At 37.4% G+C, this 20,000-nt stretch overlaps 1 protein-coding gene across 4 annotated transcripts in view; it reads right to left on the bottom strand.

Annotated features, from left to right (window-relative positions):
* The window catches only part of LOC115220334, a 311,427-nt gene that overhangs the window by 34,676 nt on the left and 256,751 nt on the right, over nucleotides 1–20,000 (bottom strand). For all 4 annotated transcript variants that reach the window (XM_036509866.1, XM_029790433.2, XM_036509867.1 and 1 more), the window contains one exon: nucleotides 29–2,046. In XM_036509866.1, the coding sequence (XP_036365759.1) occupies nucleotides 29–2,046 (2,018 nt within the window). The remainder of the gene's footprint in view (nucleotides 1–28; nucleotides 2,047–20,000) is intronic.

The following is a 20,000-nucleotide window of genomic DNA, read 5'->3' as shown; positions in this document are numbered from 1 at the left end:
GTAAAATAGCATATAAACAAAAACTCACTTAATGTTCCCATTTTTTCCAATTGTGCTTTGGCTTTTAATTTCTGATACTCTGACAAAACCATTTTCGTCCACAGTCAGCGTCATCCCTAAACCAAGGATCCCTTTCAATACTTCCACCCGAAAAGGTTTCTCTTCAGATCTAGTTTTGTTACTGTTTTTCCTCTCCTGTTTCATAGAACTTGAGAAGAGTCTCTTTGGTAAAACAAGTTTTTCTTTATTGTTCACAGAAGAGTTACTACTTGGCAGTATTTTTTCGCTAACATTCTTCAATAAACTAGTATCAATAGCATATTTGTTCAAAGATTTTAGTTGATTGTCTTGAAATGACTCAGTCATATAGCTGGACGTCATGGTTCTTGGTAGGGATTTCGTATCCCTTGATTTTAGGTGGACCCCAGACATCATTGTGTTTTTCAGTGGCTTTGAAGATCGGTTGGTCTCTTGATCCCCATCATTGCACATATCAAATGATGATTCTGATGTTTTACAAGAATCTGCTGATTCAGAGAAATCGGAATGGTTACTCTTTTGAAACTTGTCACCTAGTTCTGTTGATATTTCTGATAAATCTTGATAAGTTGTTGTATCATCCTCATCAGTTTTCACATCATAGTACACTGTTGACGAGTCGTCTTCAGATTTAAAGTCATCAGATATATTGGAGTACGGAGAAGCAATATCTCTTTTGTGGGAAATCGTTAGACTGTTAAGGGAGCTGTTTTTCTGAATTCTCGGAGAATCAGGACGTCCAGAATCTGGGGACATCACCAAGGTTTCTTCAACGCCATCATTTTGGGAATGCATTAATGACAAGTGTGTATTAATATCTCCATCTTCATCAGCAGCTTGTGCTCCAAAAGAGCTTGGAAGGCTACCGTCAGTGGAGAAAGGGGATTCTAATTCATCCTCAAGCAACTCATTGTAGGAAGCTAATTTTTTCTGGTTATTATTCGACTGGAAATTCAAAAGATCATTTGAATTATTTGTAATCTTGATTTTTTGGTGATGGCTAATAGGGAATCCAGTTCTATTGATATTGAAGTTGTTGAGATTGTGTTCTGATCTGTAGTTGTCTTGCTGATCAAGGAAAGGATCAATGTCAATATCATCCAAGTCAGATTTGCTCTCACCAGCAGCTTCTCGTGGTGCAACAACAGTGCTTTGAAATGTAAGATCGGCTTTGTGAGGAGGTGGACTATCTAAACCTAAAGAGATCAAATCCTCGTTGGAGTAGCATGGACAGATGATACTGAAGTTGTTGTTCAGTTCGTTTGAAATTAATGAATCGTCAGACCCATTTAATGAAAATTCTTGCTTAGAGTTTCTGTACTCTGACATATTTCTCTGACCTGCTGAATTATTCGGCACACTGCTGTGCTCACTGACAACATCTTGTTGGACACATTTGTCTTCAACAATACCTTCTGTAAGACTCTTATCTTTCGAGCCCCCTAAATTAACTTCAGTAATGTGTTGTGTCTCACTGGACAGATTTGGAGTACCAATAGGATCTAAACAAAGAGCTTGAGTGGTTGACTCTACTGGTACAGTTTCGCTTGTAAGGTTTTCCTCTGTGTAGCTATCACTGGTTGATTCTTGTAACTTAGCAACTTCTGCAGTTACGTTATTCAATAAATCTATTGATATTTCAGAATCCTCTGTGCTCAAGTCTTTGAAACTTATCAACAAATCTTCATTTTCATCAAATTCCTTTGGTTTGTCTTTGATGTTTCTGTTTTCCAATTCTATCTCAGGGTTCCACGTGTTGTTGCTGTTGTTGTTGTAGACTTTTGTTTTTTGGTTAATGTTTGTTTCTGATTCAATGTTTTCATCTACTGCGATAGCATCCTTGCGCAAAATTTCGAAAGTCAAGGACGGACCTTCAGAGTTGATTATGTTCAAACACTGGTTAAATGGAATCTTGTACAGAGAATTACCATTGCAGGATACCAAGCAGTCTCCTTGGTTCAACAACTTTGATTTTGAACAAAGTCCTTCAAGATCTAAGCTTTTGATCTGTAAAAGAAAAAAGAAAAAACAAGGATATAAGACCAGAGACATTATTAATGAATGTTAGAAGTCTTACTTCATGCCAAGAGCAGAAATAATATAATAATAATAATAATAATAATAATAATAATATAATAATAATAAATAATAATAATAATAATAACAATAAAGACTTCAGACAAAAATCATGCCTTCTCATTGATACGACTGTCCCAATTGATATAAACGTATCTGTCAAGACCTACCAAAAACTGAGCAAGTATAAAGATCTTGAAATAGAAATTAGCAAAATGTGGAACCTGAAGACTAAAGCGATACCTGTTGTCATAGGTGCCCTGGGAATGTTAGCAAAAGGGGCTGATTGCTACCTAGCTCAGATACCAGGAAACCCCAAAATGGCAGAAATTCAAAAGATAGTGCTCATGGGAACTGCCCATATCCTACACAAAATACTTTCTCTGTAATCTCAAGTTTTAAAACAAACACATAATTTTCTTATGGTTTTTTTTAAACATTCTCTAGAACAACACTATGTACAAAACCAAATACATGGCACCCTAGGCATAACACCAACATGAACTTTCAACTTGTCATCTCTTGAGGTCTCTGGGTGAAACTTGGAGCCAACTTGTACAAATGCAAAGCAAAAGTCAAACATATAATAATAATAATAATAATAATAATAATAATAATAATAATAATAATAATTATTATTATTATTATTATTATTAAAATGGAAGAATTGTTAGTATGCCAGGCAAAATACTGTTGCCTGGCACTTTGTCTGACAGGATTCTTAGTACAGTGAGACAAAAGACTCAGTGATATTTTTTCCTCCTTTTTACATTCTGAGTTCAAATTCTGCCAAGGTCACTCTGCCTCTTATCCTTTCATGAGTCAATTAAAGAGAACCAGTTGAGCAAAAGGGTCAATTGACTATTTCCTTCTCCCTAATATTGCTAGCTTTGTGTTAAAATCACAATTATCATAATCAATAATATTACTATTATTATTATTACTTATGATAAGTGTGTGTATTCAGAGAGAGAGAGAGAGAGAGAGAGAGAAAGAAAGAAAGAAAGAAAGAAAGAAAGAGAGAAAGAAAGAAAGAAAGAAAAAAGAAAAAAGAAAGAAAGAAAGAAAGAAAGAAAGAAAGAAAGAAAGAAAGAAAGAAAGAAAGAAAGAAAGCTCAAAGACGTGCTTAGTTAAGCACATATGTGTGTGTTTATTATAGTCCTGCTGAACACTAAGCTCAAATTAAGTCTGGCATCCAGCCTGACTCAAGCTCTTCTCAGCTTTTGTCTTCATCTCTTAAACACCAGAACAGCAGAGTCACATCAGCACAGAGTCACAGAGATCACAGAGTCATAGAGCAGAGATGGAGGGAGGACAAGGAGCGAAATAGCGAAAAAGGAAGTAGAGTGGCAGAGAGAGTAAGTGTGAGAAGAGACAAAACACAAGAAAGGAAACGTGGAATGAAGAAAGGAAGAAAGGAAGCCAGTAGGAATGAGATGAGATGAGCTAGTGAGAAAGAGAGAGGAAGACAGAGGGGGATGAAGGAAGAAAATGGGAGAAGAAAGATAATTTGTTCACTGCATGCAATTGTGCAATGTTCAAAGATATGGGAACTTTGGGCTTATGTTGAACAACTGTTGTTGTATCTGAGAAGAGTACAACTATCAACTGAGTCTATAATTAAGATTGTTCTGCCATCTTCCCTCATTAGGGAAGAGCAGACTTGTTTCCTCTGTGTAGTAGCTACCATGAAGGAGATAGTGTGGAAGATGAGAGTGAAAGGGGTCATGAGAGGCACTTTCATCTCCAGCCTTGGTTTGGTGAACCTTTTCCTTTTCCATATGAAAAGGAAAGTAAGGATAGAGAGGAGATGCCTGTCGCATGGAATATATCAGAAATGATGGACGACTATAGCAAGAGTGTTGAAAGACAGTCAGACAGACAGAGAGATAATATATATACAATATTCATAAATATCATATATCTACCTATCTATGAATATCATCATCATCATCATCATTGTTTAACGTCCGTTCTCCATGCTAGCATGGGTTGGACGGTTCGACCGGGGATCTGGGAAGCCAGAAGGCTGCACTAGGCTCCAGTCTTATCTGGCAATGTTTCTACAGCTGGATGCCCTTCCTAACGCCAACCACTCCGTGAGTGTAGTAGGTGCTTTTTACATGCCACCGGCATGGAAGCCAGTCGAGGCGGCACTGGCTTGACCACGATTCGGATGGTGCTTTTTACATGCCATCGGCACGGAAGCCAGTCGAGGCGGCGCTGGCATCGATTTGGATAGTGCTTTTTACATACCACCAGTCCAGGGGTCCTGGCATCTGCCGGGTGCCAGTCATAGGATTGGTTCAATTTCGATTCCGATTTCGATTATAAATTATATAAAAATTCAAATGATGATGATGATGATGATAAATATACATACAGTATTTCCCTGCCATATTGCATTTAAGCTTACATCAATTCCTTTCTTGGTGTTGTTTTGCATTTATAATAAAATAAATATATACAAATTATAAAGATAATTTTTTAAAATATACAATAAGCTTGTTTACCAACCACATGGTTCCGGGTTCAGTCCCACTGCATGGCACCTTGGGCAAGTGTCTTCTACTATAGCCTTGCGCCGACCAAAGCCTTGTGAGTGGATTTGGTAGACAGAAACTGAAAGCCCGTCGTATATATGTATATATATGTGTGCGTGTATGTTTGTGTTTGTCCCCCTAGCATTGCTTGACAACTGATGCTGGTGTGTTTATGTCCCCGTCACGTAGCGGTTCAGCAAAAGAGACCAATAGAATAAGTACTGGGCTTACAAAGAAAAAGTCCCAGGGTCGAGTTGCTCGATTAAAGGTGGTGCTCCAGTCAAATGATTGAAACAAGTAAAAGAGAGAGAAAGAGAGTAATACAGTACTGTTTCTACTTTGCGAATTTTCACCTATCGCAGGGGGCTTTTGGAACATAACACCTGCAAAAACCGAGGGATTACTGTGTGCGTATATGTTGCCAGTACTGCCTGACTGGCCCCCATGCCAGTGGCACGTAAAAAGCACCCACTACACTCTCAGAGTGGTTGGTGTAAGGAAGGGCATCCAGCTGTAGAAACTCTGCCAAATCAAGATTGGAGCCTGGTGCAGCCATCTGGTTTGCCAACCCTCAGTCAAAATCGTCCAACCCATGCTAGCATGGAAAGTGGACGTTAAACGATGATGATGATGATGAGGATGATGATGATATATATGAGTGTGTATGTGTGTTTCTGGAATGTACTCCTACACATATCACATCTGTAACAGAATTTGCAGCAGGTAAGCAAAAATTATTACACAGGTACATAAAACACATTAGTCAATGGAATGACATAAAAAGAAGGATGTCAATTGGGATTCCCCACCCTGCATTCTCCCATTTTAACCCCTTCTCCCAACGTTTCCCTTCCCACAGCCATTTTCCTTAGCAACTAGGTGGTCATGTTGACACCAGGTGAGATTATGTGTGTTAATTAATTCCTCCTACACAGCATATGCTGTTGTGTGTGTGTGTGTGTTGTGTGTGTGTGTGTGTGTGTAAGTATGCTTGTGTATATATGTATGTATATGCATGTATGTATGTATGTATGTATGTATGTATGTATTTATATGCATTGTGTTCAGTCTGACAGTGTTGCACCTTGAGCAAGTGTCTTCTGAAGACCCAGGTCAATCTATATCTTGTATGTCAATAAAGCAAGGGTGGCATATATAAATGTATACAAGTACTTATCTATAACAATATATATATATTTATATATATATATATATATATATACATATATGTATACATATATGTATGTATATATGTATGTATATATACACATATATATATATATATTGTTATAGATATGTACTTGTATACATTTATATATGTCAGCCTTGCTTTATATATATATATATATATATATACACACACATGCATACATACTTATATATACACATGGAGGTGCAATAGCCCAGTGGTTAGAGCAGCAGACTCACGGTCATAGGATTGCATTTTTGATTCCCAGACTGGGCACAGTGAGTGTTTATTGAGTGAAAACACCTAAAGCTCTATGAGGCTCCAGTAAGGGGTGGTGGTGAACCCTGCTCTGCTCTACTCTTTCGCTACAACTTTCTCTCACTCTTCCTGTTTCTGTTGTACCTATATTTCAAAGGGCCAGCCTTGTCACACTCTGTGTCACGCTGAATCTCCCCGAGAACTACATTAAGGATAGACGTATCTGTGGAGTGGTCAGCCATATACACATTATAAATGAGCTGCAACATCACTGATGCCAAGCTGTATTGGCTTTGCCTTTCCCTTAGATAACCCGTGGCCTCTACCTGGGATGTAGCCAGTCCACTTATGCCAGTCCACTTATGCATACCTTTTCTTCTTAGGACACAAAACTCTACTTGTGAAGACCTGTTGAGGCAAGTGAAAATCCAAATCAAAATCGAAATCGATCAATATCAATGGAAACTGTAGCTGTGATACCAGTGCCGGTGGCACATAAGAGAACCATCCGAACGTGGCTGTTGAAAAGCTAATTTACCTTGAAAAGCTAATTTAAATAGCGAAAACCAGCTGGATATCACTATATCCATAAAATATGTATATATATTTTAAAAATTTCTTTATAAGAAAAATATTAAACTATGTGAAACAAAGGCATTTCTCTTCCACTTTTTATATATGTTTTCCACATATTTTCCACTCATAATTTTGCCACGTGGTGTATACTGGCATAAAAAGGTTGAATTAGATTTGTCCTTTAATTTGGAGGTTTTCAAAAAAAGATTTCTAACATAGATTCTTCATATTTTGCTGGCAGATTACTGGGGTAAAATTGCAAATAATACTTGTATGTGATGTGTTGTGAATTTATGGAAAGAAATTCCATAAAACTCAACAATTTAGTTAAAAATGGAGAAGAGAAGATGATGTTAAAATATATAAGAGAATTTCATATAGCGATATAAAAATCCAGCAAATTCATTGTTGAATAGAATTAATTAAAAATTAATTACTCTTTTACTTGTTTCGGTCATTTGACTGTGGCCATGCTGGAGCACCGCCTTTAGTCGAGCAAATCGACCCCGGGATTTATTCTTTGTAAGCCTAATACCTATTCTATTGGTCTCTTTTGCCGAACCGCTAAGTTACGGGGATGTAAACACACCAGCATCGGTTGTCAAGCTATGCTAGAGGGACAAACACAGACACACAAACATATACACACACACACATATATATATACATATATATGACAGGCTTCTTTCAGTTTCCGTCTACCAAATCTACTCACAAGGCTTTGGTCAGCCCGTGGCTACAGTAGAATACACTTGCCCAAGATGCCACGCAGTGGGACTGAACCCAGAACCATGTGGTTGGTTAGCAAGCTACGTACCACACAGCCACTCCTGCACCTATAGATTAAATTAATTTAATTAAAATCCTTATGCGCTTGGATTAATATACTTCAGTACAAAAAGTATAAACAAAATTTTTACAAAGGACTTGAGAAAGGAAAGTCTGGTGGGTCGATGGTGGTGTTAGAATTGGTTGTCGATTTTAGCCACAGACAAGCCACTGTCTTGAAAAGATAACATGACTAAAGGCAATCTAGCCATGACTACCCTGTCATTTTGTATATTTAGGCCAATGTGAGCCTTCCTTCACTTAAAGTTTGGTTGGAATTCAGTTGCCATTTCTAGCAGGTCAAGCACCTTGTATAGATAGTGGTGATGATGGTAGTGGCAGTGGTGGTGGCTACAAAGGTGGTGTTGGCAGTGTTCACATAGGTAGTGGTGATGATGGTAACTGATAGTGTTGGTGGTGATTATGTTGGTGGTGGTGGTGATTGTGGTGATGGTGGTTGTGGTGGTGGTGGTGGAAGTTTCTCCACTGGTTGTATGTGGTACATATAGTTCATTACAGTTGGTGAGAACACATTATTAACAATGTATGTTGCTATGAGACAGCAGCAGCAGTAGTAGTAGTCGTAGTAGTGATAGTTTTTGTTGTTATTGTTGCTGTAGTTTCACAGTGTCCTTTCGGTCATGCATAACGCAAGAGAAAAGCAAATCACAAAGACATACGCATTGCATAAAAAGAGTGATTACGTGTTTTGAGTAATGTATACAAGTGTATGTGTGTGTGTGTGTATGTATATGTGTGTGTGCGGGGTAGAGCATACTAGTATACATGTGTCTATGTGTGTATGTGTGTGTGTTGAATGTGTCATGTGTCATGCATAGGTGCAGTGTGTGTGTGTGTGTAGTTCATAGCATATGATGTGTGTATATGGTTGTAGTCTATTGTATGCAGTACGCATTGTGTATAGCGTGTGCGGTGTATATAGTGTATATCATATGTAATGCACTTTATGTATAACATTTAGTGTATAGTGAGGGTGTGTGTGTATATGTGTGCGTGCTTCTGTGTACATGTATGTTTGTGTTTGTGTGTTATATGTGTGTGCATGTATGTTTGTGTGTATGTATATGTGTGTTTGTGTGTATGAGTATGTGTGCGTTTGTGTGTGTGTTTGTGTAAGCATGTATGTTTGTGTGTGTTGTGTGTTATATGTGTGTGCATGTATGTTTGTGTGTATGTGTGTGAATATGTGTATGTATATGTGTGTGTTTATGTATGTGTGTTTGTGTATGCATGTATGTTTGTGTGTGTGTGTGTGTGTGTGTGTGTTATATGCTTGTGCGTGTATGTTTGTGTATATGTGTGTGTATCTATATGCATGTGTGTTTGTGTGTGTGTATCCTCAAATCAGAGAGCTATCCTCAAACCTGAGAGCTATCCTAAAACCCGAACACTATCCTCAAATCAGAGAGCTATTCTCAAACCAGAGAGCTATGCACAAACCTGAGAGCTATTCTCAAACCAGAGAGCTATGCACAAACCTGAGAGCTATTCTCAAACCAGAGAGCTATCTTCAAACCAGACACCCGGCCCAAACATTTGCAACAAAGTGGACTCCACTAAGAGTACCCAAAGTACCAAGGAGTGGTGTTAGACTGAGCGTAAAATTCAATTTATGATCGTTGAGGCCATGATGGGTCTTGAATAGAGAACAGAAAGAGTTGCATCGCATTTGACACTCTTAACGATTCCACCAGTTCACTGGCCTTGGGTGATGTTTTATTTATTGACATCAGAAGAATGATAAAGCAAGGCTAACCTCAGTGGGAATTGAACTCAGAATGCTTATTTCATTCAACACTTTCAGAACTCTACCAGATACTTACCACTAGCAGCAGCAGTGGTAGTGGTGTTGGTGGTGGTGATAAAGGCGGCGAGCTGGCAGAAACGTTAGCACGCCGGACGAAATGCGTAGCCGTATTTCGTCTGCCAGTGTATTCTGAGTTCAAATTCCGCCGAGGTAGACTTTGCCTTTCATCCTTTCGGGGTCGATTAAATAAGTACCAGTTACGCACTGGGGTCGATGTAATCGACTTAATCCGTTTGTTTGTCCTTGTTTGTCCTCTCTGTGTTTAGCCCCTTGTAGGTGGTAAAGAAATAGGTAGTGGTGGTGGTGGTGATAATGTGGGGGTGTTGGTGCTGCTGCTCTGCTGCATTGCTTTGATATTAAACAACAGAGTTAAAAAAACAAAAAAAGGGAACAGCAACGGAGTAAAGGTGATAATGCATGGGAGTTGCATAAATAGGGAGGAGGAGGAGGAGGAAGAGGAGGAGGAGGAAACAGAAACACATCAGGAGGGAGAAGTAGAAGGGTTATGCTGACCCAACCCTATAAACTAGATAAACAGCAAGAAGGCTACTAGAGATCACTTTACACCTGCTCAGCCAATCTCTCGGCCATTATCTCTACCCACAGCCTACTGATACTTCCTTCGTGAAGAAAGTATTTGAAAGACCATATTGACAGCTTTGTCGCTCATACACAGCCACCCAATTAGCAACCTGCACTTGACATGAATCCTTACACTTATAAACGTACATACACACATATAGAAACATGCACACCTATACATATGATTACTCATATATATATACATACACACACACACATATAAATTTACATATATACGTACATATATACTCTTTTTTATCCTTATTCTTTTTATTTGTTTCAGTCAGTTGACTGTGGCCATGCTGGAGCACTGCCTTTAGTTGAGCAAATCGACCCCGGGATTTATTCTTTGTAAGCCTAATACTTATTCTATTGGTCTCTTTTGCCGAACCGCTAAGTTACAGGGATGTAAACACACCAGCATCGGTTGTCAAGCGATGTTGGGGGGACAAACACTGACACAAACATACACACACACACACACACACACACACACACATATATATATATATACATATATACAACGAGCTTCTTTCAGTTTCCCTCTACCAAATCCACTCACAAGGCTTTGGTCGGCCCGAGGCTATAGTAGAAGAAACTTGCCTAAGGTGCCATGCAGTGGGACTGAACACAGTCACTCATACACCTATATATATATATATATATATATATATATATATATATTATATATATATATATAGTTTTTAAAGATCAAATTAGGGTAGAATCAACATGTACTCCATCTAGTCAAAGATAAAATCAATATACATACACATCTGAAAGAGCTACAACTAGTTTCATGCTTGTGTGATACTTGAACAGGCATACATATAAAATACAAGCCTGAAAGATTGCTTTAAGATACATGGTGTATTTTATAAAAATGCCTGTTCAAGTATTATGAAGGCATGACACTCTTTCGGTTGTGTATTTAATTGATATTATATAATATATATATATATATATATATTATATATATATAGTCTAGTATCTCTATTTATATATACATAGCCAAGTTTCTCTATCGCTCTAACCTCTCTACTGGCACACAGCTACTTCCCTCAGTTCTACTCTACCACCCAGCTGAGAAGTCTTCATCTCACAAGCTACTCAGCAACCCTACTGGTGTTGGTGCCACATAAAAACCATCCAGTACATGATGTAAAGTAGTTGACATCAGGAAAGGCATCAAGCCTTAGAAAAACCAAGCTCTCTGGTTTGCCAGCCCCTGTCAAACTTTCCAATCCATGCCAGCATGGAAGACAGATGTTAAATTATGATGATGTTGATGATGATGATATATCAAAGTGCTGTCATCTGCCTGTCGGCTCTACTCCTGCAACTCAACTTGATTTCGAGCCGGGTCGTCTGCTGCTGGAGAGGACCGATCAGGTAAAGGACCTAGGTATCTTGGTGGATTCCTCCTTTTCGCCTTCAGCCCAGTGCGTCCATGCTGCCAACAAAGCACGCGGAATTCTGTTCTTGATTCGACGGTCATTCGGAATGCTCACAGCAGCCATATTCCTACCACTCTATGTCACGCTGGTGAGAACCATATTGGAGTATGGGATTCAAGCCTCCTCTCCTATCTCCTCAAAGACATACAGCATCTCGAAGAGTCCAGAGGCTGGCTACCCGCATGGTTCATGGTCTCAAAAATTTGTCCTACGAAGAAAGGCTGAGGACGCTCGACCTTTATTCTCTTGAAAAACGCCGCCGCCGTGGTGATCTCATTCTCGCCCACAACATCATAAGCGGAAAGTGTAACGTCTCGAAAGAGCTGTTCTTCACTCCTGCTCCAGAGCGTCGGCTGCGGGGTCATTCCGAAAAGCTCTACCTGCGACGATTTCATCTCAATCGAAGGAGAGGAGCTTTCTCCGTCAGGGTTGCAGATCCGTGGAACAAGCTGCCAGACGAGATGGTGAAGATGCCGACGACCGTTGTTTCAAAGCCTCCCTTGACCTCAAGTGGCCTGAACTCTTTACATGAACACCACCCTGTACTTAACTCCATGTCCCCTACATGGCCTTGCTATTTGCTTTTGAGCCAAATTAACTAACTAACTAACTAACATATATATATATATATATATATATATATATAATATTATATATTAATATATATATATATATATATATCAACCATGCCAGCATGGAAAGCGGACGCTAAATGATGATGATGATGATGATGATATAATATGTTGTTTTTATGTTGAGTTATAATAAAAACAATTTTTCATTAACTTCAAAGAATACTAAATATTTTTTGTAGAATGCTTGTTTATTATACTTTTATAAAAAGCAGGTTGACAGTGACTTCAAAGTTTCAGTCTGCTAGCATTCATTGGACTGTCCAATAAAGTCTACCAGACCACTCCTCTGATAAAATTATTATAAATAATCTTTCATACACACACACACTAGTAATACTACCTGAACTTGACCATGATGGTAGAAATCTACAAATATATATATATATATTTGTCTCCAGAAAAACAAGCAAAAAATTGTTCGTATGCATATGCTTTAATCTACAGCTGTTTCGACAAGACATCAGCTCACTTCCTCAGTATTTCAATCTAATAAAACTTCAAATCAGAGACCTGGCCTGAATGATGTGGCTTAGTCTCATGTCTCCCTTTATGATGCTTGAATTTACAATGCAAAAGAGAGAGAGTGAGAGAGAGAGAGAGAGAGAGAGAGAGATAGCAAGATCTTTGAGAGAGAATGACAGCTAATAAGGGAAAAATAACAATTTCTACCATTACATAACTTTGTATACCAATTCAGTGCATATATGTGTGTGTGTATCTGTGCATGTGTATATGCATGTTTATACACATCCATACATGAACATTTTTCTTTATGTGCCTATGCATTTGTGTATATATGTATGTGTGTGTGTACACAATTCCATGTAAATTCCAAGCGCATAACGATTTTACTTTTTATGAATGCAATAATATATACATCTATATATGGGTGTGTGCATGTGTGTGAGTGACTACAAAGCCTTTCACTTGATGTAGCTCTTTCAGATGTGTATGTATATTGATATCTATCTTTGACTAGATGGAGTACATTCTTTGTTGATTCTACCCGAATTTTATTTGTTTCTGTCATTTGAATGTATATATATATATTGCATCCGGATGTTTTGCGTTCTTGTCCCATTTTGTAATTTATATATATTATATATATATAGCGGCGTACATACACTTTGGTCTCTTATATATATATTCTTTTCTATTCTAGGCACAAGGCCCGAAATTTTGGGGGAGGGGGGCAGTCGATTAGATCGACCCTAGTACACAGCTGGTACTTAATTTTTCGACCCTGAAAGGATGAAAGGCAAAGTTGATCTAAACAGAATTCGAACTCAGAACGTAAAGACAGACGAAATACCGCTAAGCATTTCGCTCAGCGTACTAACAATTCTGCCAGCTCGCCACCTTTATATATATATAAATATTTTGTCATATGCAAACAAACACAAGAAGTTTGTTTTTGAAGCATTGAAATGTATTGTAGAACAAGCAGAAGGATAATTTTTTTTCAACATGTAAATACTGAACAGTATATATAAAGGATAAAATCCTTTTAAGAGCAGAAAAATTCACCAGCAACCAGCTTTCTACTTGTTATATATATGTAATATATATATATATATGTATATATATATATTATATATATATATATATATATATATATCAAAGGATGTGTTTTATATATATATATATATATATATATATATACTATATATATCGTTTTTAGAGAAAAACATAAATTCGGAGAAGAAACACACTCTAAGAAGTAGGGTAGTTTATATTTTTTCCTGGTGAAGGCCGATCTAGTGGGGTACTCTGGGTTTCCCATCCATAAAGGGTTTAACTCTATGGCGTATCGTTTTGGGGGTCTGATGATACACCATAAAGTAAAACCCATTATGGAGGGGAAACCCAGGCTAACCCTATAAACCAGCCTTCACCAGGAAAAAATATACAAATATATATATATAATATAATATATATATATATGTATCTATATATATACAGTTATACTGAAACAGCTGTAAACATACACTCATCTTAATTAAATAATGACTTTATAACACCAACGATCCACATCTCACTGTTATTTATTGCTCCATTTCTTATTGTCTTTATATACAGTTATATCAATAGGTCCATATGCACTTACAAACTTTCCAATGTAAATACACACAATGAAAATAATTTGCTGTGTATGACCTTTTCCAGGAAGCAAAACAATTGCTTAACTTACAGCTGCCCTGCAATCCATTTCTTCTACCTTCTCTCACAGCAATTACCTCCCTTGCTAAGTAACTCTTACCTTATCTCACTTTTCATACCAACCATCTTTCTCACAGTTATTCTCCTATCACAACCCTCATTCTCTTTATATACAGAGAGAGAGAGAGAGAGAGAGAATGTGCATGTATGCATGTGTTTGTGTGTGTGAGAGTGAGTGTTTGTGTGTGTGTGTGTATGTGTGTAGCAGGCTGGCAGAGTCAGAAAGAAATAAGAATAGGTGTAAAGTTATGTGGGACTGATGGAGAGAAGAGAATACAATGGTGACAGGAAGTAGTTGTTGGACAGAAAATGAAAGAGAGCAAAAAGATGGAGAGAAAGTGAGAGGGGGGGAGAAAGATAGAAAAAGGGAAAGAGTAAGAATGAAATAGAAAGTGTAAGGGTGAGAGGAGAGCTTTGTTTCAGACTGATGATCAAAGCCAGCATCTCATTCGCTTAGGTACTCAGTTATTTCGTGGCATTCCGTCGGTTACGACAACGAGGGTTCCAGTTGATTCAATCAACGGAACAGCCTGCGCATGAAATTAATGTGCAAGTGGCGGAGTACTCCACAGACACGTGTAGCCTTAATGTAGTTCTCGGGGAGATTCAGTGTGACACAGTGTGTGACAAGGCTGGCCCTTTGAAATGCAGGTACAAGAGAAACAGGAAGAAAGAGTGAGAGAATGTTGTGGTGAAAGAATACAGCAGGGTTTGCCACCCCCACCCCCCGCTGGAGCCTCATAGAGCTTTAGATGTTTTTGCTCAATAAACACTCACAACACCCAGTCTGGGAATTGAAATCGTGATCCTACAATCACAAGTCCACTGCCCTAACCAACCACTGGGCTATTTGTGCCTCCACACTTAGTTACAGTCTTTAATGAACAATTAACTAATCATAATCAGTAATTGAGGTTAATTTTTGCCTTTCATCATTTCGGCAGTGTTGATGACATCGACTTAACCACCTCACCTGAAATGGTGGCCTTGGGCTATAATTTCAAACCAACATTACATAAATCCATATGTCTATGTGTGGGTATGAGAGACAGAGAAAGTGAGAGCATATGTCTACATAATGTTTACGTTAGACTGAGACATGTGTATGCCTATATGTGTGTATGTATGTATGTGTGTAAATACACACGCACACACACACATGTACATATATAAATATATAAATATATATTCTTTCGTACAAGTATATTTACATAAGTCTGTTTAATTAATATAACGTATATTATATATATGTGGAAAAAAAAAAACGCCCAGAGGTGGGTCATAATATGGATGACTAAACTTGAATGTTTGAAAGGAAATCTTTCAAACACCACCCTGCCATCTTTTTGATGACATATCAATGCTATTCTGTACACACACACACACATGTATGTATGTATGTATATATATATATATATATAGCATGTGATATATGTGACTTGCAAGTAAAGACATATTCAACACAGGTAGACAAAAATGCACGCATGTGTACTCACACACGCACGCACACACACACACACATACTCAACACCTTATTTTGAATATTCTTTTTCTTTCTTTTCTTTTATTCTTTTACTTGTTTCAGTCATTTGACTGTGGCCATGCTGGAGCACCGCCTTTAGTCGAGCAAATCAACCCCAGGACTTATCCTTTGTAAGCCTAGTACTTATTCTATTGGTCTCTATTGCCGAACCACTAAGTTACGGGGATGTAAACACACCAGCATCGGTTGTCAAGCAATGGTGGGGGGACAAACAGGGACACACACACACACACACACACACATATATACGACGGGCTTCTTCCAGTTTCCATCTACCAAATCCACTCACAAGGCTTTGGTCGACCCAAGGCTATAGTAGACGACACTTACCCAAGGTGCCACGCAGTGGGACTGAACCCGGAACCATGTGGCTGGTAAGCAAGCTACTAACCACACTGCCACTCCTACAAAAATATTAATAAATTAATTGATGGTTGGATGTCTTTGAATTTAACTGAATCAATTTCTAAAACAGGGACATCATTTCAAATGTGTTCGTTATTTTCTATTTTTTACCTTGCAGGTTGTTCGTTAAAAAAGGTGACACCTCTCACATGAAAGATCTGTTTTCTATGAATAAATATTGATAAAAGAAATGAAACAATATCTATTGTTATTGCTTGCTTTGTTGCTGTAGCTGTTGTTTTTGCAGTGAGGCTGATGCAGGTCAGACCTATTTGATATAAAGCCAATGATCGAAGGCATTCCAGCTGAGACCATCCATCCTAAATTCCTGTATATCTGTGACTACAAGGTGATTGTTTTGATGAAGATGAGATAGGATTTGTGGAAATGATTTTGCTACTATGTCTAGCAGACCAAGTGACCAATTCGAGGCTACATGGTTGTTGTTCCTGGTGGTGATATTTAGCCCAACTTAGTCTATGTGCAAGCAGATGCAAATCAAACATGATGGTCTAGGTGCCTAGATTAAAATGTTCTTTCCTCAATTACCATCTTAATATAATGTAAATTTATTTTAACATTCTAATGTTAAAGATGTGACTATGTTAAAGGCATGGCTGTGTGGTAAGTAGTTTATTTCCCAACCATATGGACGTGGGTTCAGTCCCACTACATGGTAGCTTGAGCAAATGTCTTCTACTTCAGCCCAAGAATGACCAAAGCCTTGTGAGTGGATTTTGAATGGAACTGAAAGAAGTTCATCGTGTGTGTATATGTACCTGCACATGTGCGTGAGTATGTGTGTGAGAGAGAGAGAGATAGTGAGAGAGAGAGAGAGAGAGAGTGTGTGTGGCTCCTTGTCTTGACATCACATGACAGTTGCAAAATAATTGCCACAGTCATACAAGCAGTGTCGTTCGTTTTCAATAGTCTACAAAAACATGTCTGGCCTTGGAAAAATATTATCTTGCTTGGAAATAGGTGAAGGTTGATAACAGGAAGGGCATCCAACCATAGAAAATCTCCCTCAATAAAATCTGTCTGACCCACACCAGCATGGAAAAGTGGACGCCAAAAAGATGATGACAATGATGGTGATGATGATGATGATGATGCTGACTGGTGTCATAGTTTTGCTCAACAGCTTAAGGTTAAAGCAGAAACTGTACTCAATAATATGTTTCTTACCTGTTTAAAAAGTCCCAAATTAATTTAATGGAACGGATTAATATAACAGCCTATAAACATATTAGTAATAATCTGATTCATTCAGTCTATGTTATTTATTAATAAAGCAAATTAATAATTAACCTCACTCATTGCGGTGATGAGATTAGCATAATAGAAAAATATAATGATGAATCTATTAGTTAGCACTCAACAAAAACGTAGCAAATCTGCCGATTTATGATTAGCATTTAATTTGATAATATTAATTTGTTTCGTTTGAAGTACATTGGATCTCAGAGTTATTTTGAATGTTGAATGAACTTCACAATACACAGCTGTTCGAAAAAAAATAGGTTTTATATATATATATATATATATATATATATATATATATTATATAATTAGGGCTTAGTAAAATAAATTACTTTGCCACATACTGAACTTAGTAGAAATAGCAGCCAAAAAAAATTTTCTTAGCATTTCTACTACTTAAAGAAAATTTCTCTCAGATAATGTTTACTCTAGACAGCTCACGAAGGTTTGGGGGTAAATACAGAAAAATATCACAAGTACATAGATCGTTTGAGTACGTCAACGTTTCAAGATTAGCCAAATAAAATCAGCATTCTTTCGTCAGCTCAAAATTTCTTAATTTGGATTTGGAAACACTAAAAAGAAGGAACTTTACCTATCAGCGACTTGTCGCTTCAGATGAACCACTCCAACTAACAGTGTCAACAAATTCAAAATGCGCAGGCGTAAAATCTGCACTCCCCATTCCACCCACGTTGGTCTATCTAGCAAACATTATATTTAACCGCGAGAACCGAGGCAGTATGACCGAGAGATATGAATTATAATATCAACAATTGAGGGTAAAAATAATTAATTAATCAATTTCACCAAGTGTTCAGTATGTAAAAGGACCATTTAAGGCGAATTCAAAATATTACATTATATAATTAAGGCTTAGTAAAATAAATTACTTTGCCACATACTGAACTTAGTAGAAATAGCAGCCAAAAAAAATATTATAATTCATATCTCTCGGTCATACTGCCTCGGTTCTCGCGGTTAAAATATAATGTTTGCTAGATAGACCACGTGGGTGGAATGGGGAGTGCAGAATTTTATGCCTGCGCATTTTGAATTTGTTGACACTGTTAGTTGGAGTGGTTCATCTGAAGCGACAAGTCGCTGATAGGTAAAGTTCCTTCTTTTTAGTGTTTCCAAATCCAAATTAAGAAATTTTGAGCTGACGAAAGAATGCTGATTTTATTTGGCTAATCTTGAAATGTTGACGTACTCAAGCGATCTATGTACTTTGATATTTTTCTGTATTTACCCCCAAACCTTCGTGAGCTGTCTAGAGTAAACATTATCTGAGAGAAATTTTCTTTAAGTAGTAGAAATGCTAAGAAAATTTTTTTTGGCTGCTATTTCTACTAAGTTCAGTATGTGGCAAAGTAATTTATTTTACTAAGCCCTAATTATATAATGTAATATTTTGAATTCGCCTTAAATGGTCCTTTTACATACTGAACACTTGGGTGAAATTGATTAATTAATTAATTTTACCCTCAATTGTTGATATATATATATATATATATATATATATATATATATATATTTGTAAATGTAACATGTGACAATTATTCGGTAGCCATGATAAAACTTCGAGTTTTGGATGTCAGGGCAGAAACCCATGCCACCATCTCTTCAGTTATCTGGCCATCGGAAAAATGCTATGAAAATTGACCGTTAAACAAAGGGAAATTACTGTGTGATTGACCGTTATTAAGACAAAAGAGCTATTTGAATGACCACTAAGTAAGGGGAGGGAGTAAAAGTAAGGGGGTAAAAAAGTTCATAGTATTCGCGTAAGCGCACCCGTTCATACCTACATATGCACGCCAGCATACCCACATGCGTGCACCTAAAAGTATACATTCATCCACCCTCACTTGAAAACAAACACATCCTCACTCTCACCATTCGCCAAATGTACATGCATTTTTATCAATATATATATTATAGCACTATAAATTGAGAGTAATTGGGCTTGTGAGGAATCATTGAATCAAAATTGATAGCTAAAAAAAACAATTAATTAAAAGGGTTTTAGATCTCAATAATAATTCTAGAACTAGATCAAACTTAAACATCATCATCATCATCATTATCGTTACCATCATCATTTTAACACCTACTTTTCCATGCTTGGATGGTTCAGACGGAGTTTATTTGAAGCAGATTTTTTTACAGCTGGATGCCTTTCCTGTGGCCAACTCTCACCAGTTTCCAAGTAATATTCCCCTGCCCCGCCACCATGGCCAGACATGTTCTTGCAGAATATCAAGAATGAACGACACTGCTTATATGATAGTGACCCTTAATCACTACTATCATGCCATGTCAAGACAAGTAGACACATATATATATGTGGGTGTAGTTGCACATTTAGACAGGTGCATATGTAGTTATATGCTAAACTTTTGGTATGTTTTACATATTTTGACAGTACTGTATATCAAGTTGAAAATTTAACGTGGGCAAAGCCACAGGTATCTGGCCGATGTTAAGATTTTTTGCTTTGTTTATCACAAAATTCTTCAAACAAAATCACAGCTTGATAATGATAAGACATTAAA

The sequence above is a fragment of the Octopus sinensis genome, linkage group LG16, assembly GCF_006345805.1.
Source record: "Octopus sinensis linkage group LG16, ASM634580v1, whole genome shotgun sequence".
Lineage (NCBI taxonomy): Eukaryota > Metazoa > Mollusca > Cephalopoda > Octopoda > Octopodidae > Octopus > Octopus sinensis.
The sequence above is the reverse complement of the archived record's forward strand: the minus strand, read 5'-3'. Positions and strand labels throughout refer to the sequence as shown.